Source organism: Cannabis sativa, chromosome 3 (assembly GCF_029168945.1).
Source record: "Cannabis sativa cultivar Pink pepper isolate KNU-18-1 chromosome 3, ASM2916894v1, whole genome shotgun sequence".
Taxonomy (NCBI): Eukaryota; Viridiplantae; Streptophyta; class Magnoliopsida; order Rosales; family Cannabaceae; genus Cannabis; species Cannabis sativa.
In genome coordinates, this window is record NC_083603.1 from 39,304,061 (window position 1) to 39,312,617 (window position 8,557).

Consider the following 8,557-nt stretch of genomic DNA (forward strand, 5'->3'; position numbering starts at 1 on the left):
TGACAGTGAACAGACCAGTAGTCGGTGTCTAGATCAGGGACTCAGTTCCAGTCTCGGTCAACTTCCATTTTTTGTTCCAATTTTGGGTCACAGGGTACGGGTTCGGGTCCACTTCTCGGTTTGGGACTGGTTCAGGTCCGGGTGAGCATTCGGGTCCATATCAAGGTTTCGGGTCCAAGGCGAGGTCCTAAATCCAAACATTGACTACGGGTTTTGTCCAAGCCCTGGGCCCAAATCCGGATCCCAATCTCGGGTCCCAGTCTGGTTCCATTTCTGGTGCTAGGTCACGAGCTAGGTCATAGGTTCTAGTTCCTGTCTGGGTCGTGTACTAGGTCCCGGTCCTAGTTCTTTTTCCCATGTCCCTATCCTTATACTGGTTGCAGGTCCAAGTTATTTGGTGGGTTTGGGTCTCGGTCTAGGTTCGGGTTCGAGTCCTAGTCTCGGTTCGGGTTTAGGTCTCCGTCTGGGTTTTGATCTGGGTTCGAGTTTTGGTTTAGGTCCTGGTCCTAGTCCTAGTCCTAGTTCGGTTCTAGTTCCATTTGCGATTTTTAGTTCATGTTTGGGTTTGAGTTCGGGTCGGAGTTCAAGTCCTGGTCTGAATTTTGGGTTCGGGTCTAGATTTCATTCCACTACAAAAAAAAGGATATTCAGCTACAAAAAATTTGGTAGCAAATAATGCCTATTTGGTAGCTATTAAACTTTTTGCTACTAACTTTTTTTGGTGGCTACTTCGTAGCTAATACTCCGTTGCTGAAAGTTTTTTGCTACCAAGACAATTTGTAGCAAATTTGCTACTAATATTTTTGTAGCAAAAAATATCTAATCTAGTAGCAAAATAATTACTTTGAAAGACTACTAAAACTTTTTTGCTACTACATTTTGGTAGCAAATCACTTTAAAATTGGTAACAAATACAACTTTAGTACTTAAAAATATAATAATTTTGCTACTGAAATTTTGTTGCAAAATAAATTTAAATTAAATTATATGTGATTTTCCAACCAAATTTATATTTAATATTTAATTTTAATTATTCCATTAATGTAGAATTTCTAACTAAATATTTATAGAATAATTAAAATAGCAAAACTCATTTTAATAGAATTAATAACTTATATATATATATACAATTGAAGTACTAGTAAATTGTTGATAATACAAAATCTCTAACATAATTTAAAATATATAACATACACAAATCTATAAAAATCTAATTGATCAATCTTGGATGTTGGCTTATATCCGATCGACCAATCTATTAGTACTTCCCCAAACATTTTATATTTGTTATACAATATATTGAGCCCTCTTGTGATGCGTGGACTCTCACAACACCAATTGACCAGATCATGAAGGGTATACGAGTTTGCGGGGTTGTCGGGTTGTGAAGGTAAACACCTAAACCAGATATCAAGTAAATCCTTGCAAATAGCAACTTCTAGATAGAAAGTAAACAAGTAAATCCTTCGAGATAGCAACTTCTAAAATTACTACACCAGATAAGAGCACCTGAATAAGATGAACCACAAAACATGTCACAAAAAACAGCTGACTGGCAATAGGCTGATAAAAGACACCTGAAACTGACTAGGCTATTAAAAGACACCAGGTAATGTATAACATACTATATGTCTAATCTAGATCATCAAATGCATTTAACAAAGCAAGAGTTCTAGAATATTAAAGAGTCTCCATGGATTGCAGATTCAATGGCAAGTGTTGCACTAGTGCTTCTAAGAGCATTAGCAAACACCACCCTTTTTTTTTTAAATAGGGAAACCTTAAAGTTCCAGCATTTAAAATAGCAAAAGAATGAGATATAATGAAAACTAACATAAAATTAAACTCATTGGTTAATTAGATTAATAACAGAACAAAAAAAAATATTAAACAGTGAGGCTTTAATATTATAGGAGGAGACCAGCCATATATGGGAGTTAACAACAGTTTGGAGAAAACCAACAAAAGTAGAGTTTTCAATGGACTATAAACCACAACATGAGATAACCTTAGCCATTTTACAGAATTAAGAAGTACAAAATATAAGCCACAAACTTAAAACTTATCTCCAAAATTGATTAGATACAAGTAATGTAACCAATATTTGCATCAAAATAATTAGAGAAAGAGGATAAACTTCATTCCATATTAAATTGCAGCAGAACCAAAAGAGGAAAATGAAACACAAAACTTAAATGAGCAACTGTTACCAAAGCCTACAACTGATGCATGATCAAATAATGTTAAAACACATATTTTCAAGTATTTATACTGCCATAAACAGTCTCAACCTCGTTGCTTGAGGTTGCCCTGCTTTCGGAACAGAATACACGAGAGCTTAACAAAACTGAGTTTTGTGACAAGTACCTGAAACTGAATGCCCATGATTTGGATGAAATGTGTTCAACCATTGCAGCCACCATTTTCCTTTTTCACAATAAGGAATGTGCTTTCTCTGTAAGATTATTAGCCACAATACCAGCAAACAAGCTCAATTCAGTTCAAACAGCCTTACAAATACAAAATATGCCCAACAAAGAGTCAAAGACCTAATACAACCACAAGAAAACCATTATACTATATGACTATTTGAAAACCATTATACAAGAGCAGCAAACAAGCTCAATTTAGTTTTTAAAAAATAAAGTATATATATATAATCCAAATGTCGAACTACAATCATTACCCTTTTTCTCATGTTTTCTTTACAGCACAATTTTGTGCCGAAACAGGGTAGCATGTGGATTGGAAGATTACCAAATAATGAAAAGTAGAAGAGAAATTTCAGAGTATTTAAAACACAGAAACAGTGCAAAACCATTAACGATGTCACATGCTACCAGCTCTGCTGGATGGGGATTTAGTAACGGAAGACTTAAATTTGGCTATGTCAACAAGATCGTCGAACAGTTTATCTTCTGGCTTGAAAGACTTGCTAGGTGGCACATATGATGAAGTAGATACCGGGCATGAGTTGTGTATCCCATTATCTCTAACAGAGAGACCATAAAGTCGCTGTTCAAGGTATTGTGACCCTTGCTGCTGACCGTGGCCACAATAACCAGCCATTTGCTGACCATAGAAACCAGAATCAGCTGATATTCTATGGTCTGCTTGCATTGGCTGCAGTTGCGTGACCATATACTGTCCTCCATGACATGGCTGAGGATGTAAACAAATCTGATTTGTTGGAGCAACAAGGTTACTGATTGCTGACAAAGGATTGCTCGTAATTGGCTGGAAGTACAAACCAACTACCTGGTCATTCCCCATCGGTTGAGGTTCTAAGGGAAGGGAACCGCCCTGTGAATTTGAAACAACTACTTGACTAACTTGTGGCAGTTGAGGATATTGCACATTTCCATCTGGAAAACCATTAAAAGTAGACTGAGGTTCCCAAGGTGGTGGTGGGAATGCTCCACTGCCTTGGTTACTTAGTTCAAACAGCTCTAAACTACAAGAAAACCATTATTATATACTATGATATGAGTATTTGAAGAATAGATGATCAACCACCTTATATAGAATCAGAAATTCATCTCATGTAGGTAACAATCTCAATATACTAAGTCAGGTCCAATAAGTTTGAATAAAAATTCATTACAGCTCTAAACTACACTGAAAACAGTAAAATGGGAAATTAAGAGCTCACCAACCATAATGAATTTTCCCAACTACACATTCGAGTAAGAGCACAGCAGTGACTCACTCTATTTTTAAATTAAAAATTATACCTAAAAATAATTAAACCACAAATGTAGAACATTTTAGTTATAAAATTTACCAAAAATTTTAAGAATATTGAATTTAGTTTATCCAAAAAAAAAATTAAAAAAAAAAAAGAAAGAAACATATATACAACAAACAATCCGTATACACAGTAATTTAAATTTAAATTTCCAAAATGATAAGTATCCCACAAAACAAGGTTAAAAAATAACAAAATTACAAATAAGTATTTCAAAAATTAAAATTTGAATTTGATTTTAAATATATACCGTGTACATACATTAATTTTTATATCATTTTTTTTCATTACTCTATTCACAGTTAACAATATTCACTGTATTTTTTTTCTCTCAAAAGAAACTTAATTTGCCTCAACAGTCTCAACAAATCTGAGCAATTCAGTGCCATAGTTGTTAAGGTATGAGCTAAATGATATTTAATATATATCATGATTGACATTATAATCTTGCATTGATTAGATTGTTAATTAAAAAATCCATTCAGGTGTTTCAACTGGTGAGGTGTTTCAAAGAATTTCAAAAAGGATACAAGGAGTCAGTACACACAAACAGGTTTGAATAAATTTCTATACTATTTCACTAAAACAATATGCATTGAAACCAACTAGGAAATATAGAATTGACATGGATTAATTATCTTCGTTTTTGAATCTGTATAGTTGTTCTTTCTTGGGCTAATGAATTTACAATCTTCTAAATTAGAAATAACATGAACAGAGATAAAAATAAATATTTAAATCTGAATCATATATTTAAACAAAACTAGAAACCAGACTGAGAAAGAAACAAATAAAAACTTACTGATATTTTGATGAAGAAATAACTTGTTATTAATTTAGTGCTTACCCAAGTAAAAGCTATGAGAGGGTTATCATTATAATGATAATGATGACATGATCAAGCCCCAAACCAAGAAGATGATCATATATATATATATATATATATATATATATAGGAAGATTGAGGAGAATAAGAGCCACATCAGAAAGGGAAAAAAAAGAATCACAATTAGTTTATATATATATTTGATATAAAATCGTTTTTCTTAATTGAAAATCAAGTGAGTTTATAGATTTATACATATTTACATAAAACTCTACCTTGTCTTCCCTTGCGAGTTTGTCCTTCTCTTCTGCAACTATTATCCCATAGATGAGCCTCATATCTACCTGTCCATCTATGTCTGAAAAAAATTCCAAAACCAAATGTTTAAAATTTAATAACAAGAAAAATAATAAGAGAGAGAGAAAGGGAAAAAAAAAAGTAAGCCTGCATATATATATGAGAAAATGACCTGGTTACACCACGGTATATAGATGTTCTTTGTCCAAAAGTATCAATGGATTTTCTGGGCACAACCTCTATTGCGGCGGTTGTCGGACTATCAACCCCAGCGGCCGTAGCCACCGCCACTGTCGTTACCGTTCTAGGTTGCTTATTATTATCCGATATAGAAGAACTCTCCCCACCACTCCCAGCCGTAAGACTTGCCTCTTTTTCTTGGGGCTATTTTGATTGAATTCTTCATTAGTTATTGATCCTGGTGCTTGAGAAGGATCTTCTAGAAGCTGGACCCCATTTTCATTGATGTCCATTTCTGAAGAAACCGGAATCAAGGCTTTATCAAGACCCTCTTGATCATCCATCGGAGAATGTATGGAGAAAGTGGAACCAGGCAACCTTATATGTATTCCAGAAGACACATTCTTAGTAATTTTGCAATCCTTTGAGGTTGTTGCAATAGCATTCAAGTGTAACCCAATTCCAGGTAAGATGCGCCTAGCAGGTGCTTCACCACAATGCCTAATAAAGCCTTGTCGCCTCTCATTAGCAGGGGTTTTAGTTTCTAGAATTGTAGAAATAAATTACATGCTCCAAGAAGTGAAGAATCAACACAATAATTAGAGGAAAGAGTAAAAAAATTGTGAAGAAGAAAATCAAACCTTTGCCCATTGAGAGATATAGGTTTCGGTCGTACTCCCCATATTTCGTGCTGCCGTTCTTCGCCGAAGTCGAACAGAGCAGAACGAGCACTGCCTGAGCTGCCGTTCTTCGCCGAAGTCGAACAGAGCAGAACGAGAGGGAGAGACTGAGATCGATTTTAGGTTTAGGGTTGATACATGAGAGGCAGATTTAGGCTGTTTAGAGTTTAATTAGGCAAAAGAATGAGAAGTTGTCGACTAAGAATGCGAGTATGTTGAGCAGTTTAGGGTTGATACAGCTGCTATGATACAGCTGTATATACTCTTTATTATTATTATTATTATTATTATTATTATTATTATTATTATTATTAGCCTACCAAAATTAATTAAATGTAATCTATTTTAAAAAATATTTTTTTAACAAAAAATAAATTGAGTGACATTATTTAAAAAAAATATAATATGCTTTATTTTTAAATGACAAATGTAATTAATTACTAAAAAAATTAGAGTATCATAACTTATAATTTTTAAAAATAGTAGCCTTTAAGTATATATATCTGAAATAAAAATTAGTATTATATTCTTTATACTTAGTTGTGTAGCACTTATTTTTGAGTTGAAACTATAAACTATAAATTATCAATTATAAATATAAATATGAATTTATTTGTACACTTCAACAATAAATAAGAAATATTAGATCGTCACTTTAGTTGTGCCAATAAAATTTATACACTATGGTGCCGTTTGGTAACAATTATGTTTTCTAATTTTTAAATTACAAAAATGAGGTAGAATTTTTTGTTTTTAAAATTTTGTTTTAGAAAAACAAAAATGTGTTCTATAACCACTTTTGTTTTTTAATTTTAAAAGCTGAAAACAAAAGTGTGTTCTGTAAAATTTATTTTTATTTTGTTTTTTGATTTTATTTAAGTCGGGTGTGGGTCCGGGTCCGGATCGGGTGCTAGGTTCGGTACCAGGGGTAGGGCCGAGTTTGGGTCTGAGTCGGAGTTTAAAACATTGATTAAAAAAATAGTAAAAGTGACTTTTTTGTTTTTAAAATTTTAATTTTCAATTAAAAAAATTGCAAAGTAAAAACACTTTTATAGAATATGTTTTTAAAAAATATTTTGACTTTTCTAATTTTAAAAACTGAAAAGTGATTAAAAAAGTGTTACCAAACGGCACCTATAATTATTAATAACTAAAGAATATTTGATAGGATTTTTTTAATTTTACACTTGAAAATAATTTTTTTTTTTTGTATCTTCACATTATTTCACATAGAAACCCTCATAGTAATTGAACAACCTAAATCGCAACAAAAATTCACATATAAACTACCAGAGCAACCCAAACAAAAAAATCATATTATTTATTATTATATTATTTTATATACTTTTTCAAACACAATATAGTATTTATCAAAATTATTAATATTAAATATCTTTTCTTGTAGTATAATTCATCGTGTTTATCGGAAGATAAAATAAAAAATGATAGATAAGAACTGGATTTTCCAAAAGGATAGATTATCGGAGGAGTTTTTCAATGGACTTAAAATTTTTCTCAAATTATCATCCTTTCACTTGAATGATGAAAATAAGATTCGATGTCCATGTGTTTCATGTATGAACTTATACTATTATGACTTGGAGACGATTGAGCGCCATATATTTGTAAGAGGATTTTATACAAAATATGTTTTATGGGAGTTCCACGGGGAAGATATCACAGAAATACACGAGGATGAAGAGAATGCAGAATCAATCGTTGAGGAAGACAACACATTATATGATAGTGATGATGAAGATGATGACGATATGATACCAGCATTAGAGGATTTAGCTAATCAATCTCATAGAAATAGTGATTTTGTGAACCTTGGAGATTCAAATGGCGACAACAATGCAAGGAATTCATTACCTAACTTATTTGCTGAAGCTGAAAAGGAGTTGTACCCCGGATGCACAGTATTCTCGAGCTTAACATTTATTGTTAATCTAATGCACATTAAAGTGATGTGTGATTGGAGTAACAAATCATTTGATCTGTTGTTGGACTTACTTTGGAAAGCATTTCCCAAAGACAATAAGATTCCACGGTCATATTACGAGGCTAAGAAGATGTTGCGTGATCTTGGTTTAAGATATGAAACCATTCATGTATGTAAGGACAATTGTGCTTTATTTTGGAAAGAGAATGAAAATGCTGAAAGATGTCCTGTATGTGATCATGAACGATACAAATTTCAAGGAACTAAAGGCAAGAAGATCCCATACAAAAAGATGCAATATTTTCCCATAACTCCACGTCTACAACGACTTTTTATGTCTCGCCATACATCAACTGATATGAGGTGGCATAAGCAAGAACGTGTTGATACTGATGGTGAACTTAGACACCCAGCGGATGCAGAAGTCTGGAAGGATTTCGATCGACAATATCCTAATTTTGCAAAAGAAACTAGAAATGTTAGGTTGGGATTTGCAACAGATGGATTCAATCCATTCGGTGATTTATCAAACGCACATAGTATGTGGCCAGTGTTGCTAATGCCATATAACATGCCTCCATGGAAATGTATGAAACGAGAATTCGTAATGATGGCATTACTAATTCCGGGACCCGGTCTCCGAGCAAAGACATAGATGTCTTTTTACGACCTCTAATTGATGAGCTCAAGGAATTATGGGAAAATGGGGTGCGTACTTTTGATATTGTTGACCAAGAATATTTCACAATGCGTCTTTGCGGTATTATGGACGATTAATGATTTTCCGGCATATGGTACCGTAATGCAGGTATAGCACTCAAGGGTATAAGGCTTGTCCTGTTTGTGAGGAAGACACATCTTCATTTCGAGTAAGAGGAAAAACA

General features: G+C 33.2%; 1 protein-coding gene and 1 long non-coding RNA gene across 2 annotated transcripts; one reads left to right on the forward strand and one right to left on the reverse strand.

The window, feature by feature from the left end:
• Nucleotides 1-4,784: 4,784 nt before the first annotated feature.
• Nucleotides 4,785-6,012, reverse strand: LOC133035455 (uncharacterized). The gene is made up of 3 exons (XR_009686663.1): nt 5,693-6,012; nt 5,044-5,595; nt 4,785-4,932 (listed from the first exon to the last, which is right to left on the reverse strand). It is a non-coding gene; the product is annotated as an uncharacterized LOC133035455 (long non-coding RNA).
• Nucleotides 6,013-7,173: 1,161 nt separating this feature from the next.
• On the forward strand, nt 7,174-8,328 carry LOC133036064 (uncharacterized). The gene has a single exon (XM_061112532.1). It carries the CDS (start codon nt 7,174-7,176, stop codon nt 8,326-8,328), a length of 1,155 nt encoding a protein of 384 aa, XP_060968515.1.
• Nucleotides 8,329-8,557: the final 229 nt, after the last annotated feature.

What these genes read in the sequence shown, in the direction of transcription:
- LOC133036064 (XM_061112532.1), top strand. Translation starts at nt 7,174, where the DNA reads ATGATAGATAAGAACTGGATTTTCCAAAAGGATAGATTATCGGAGGAG.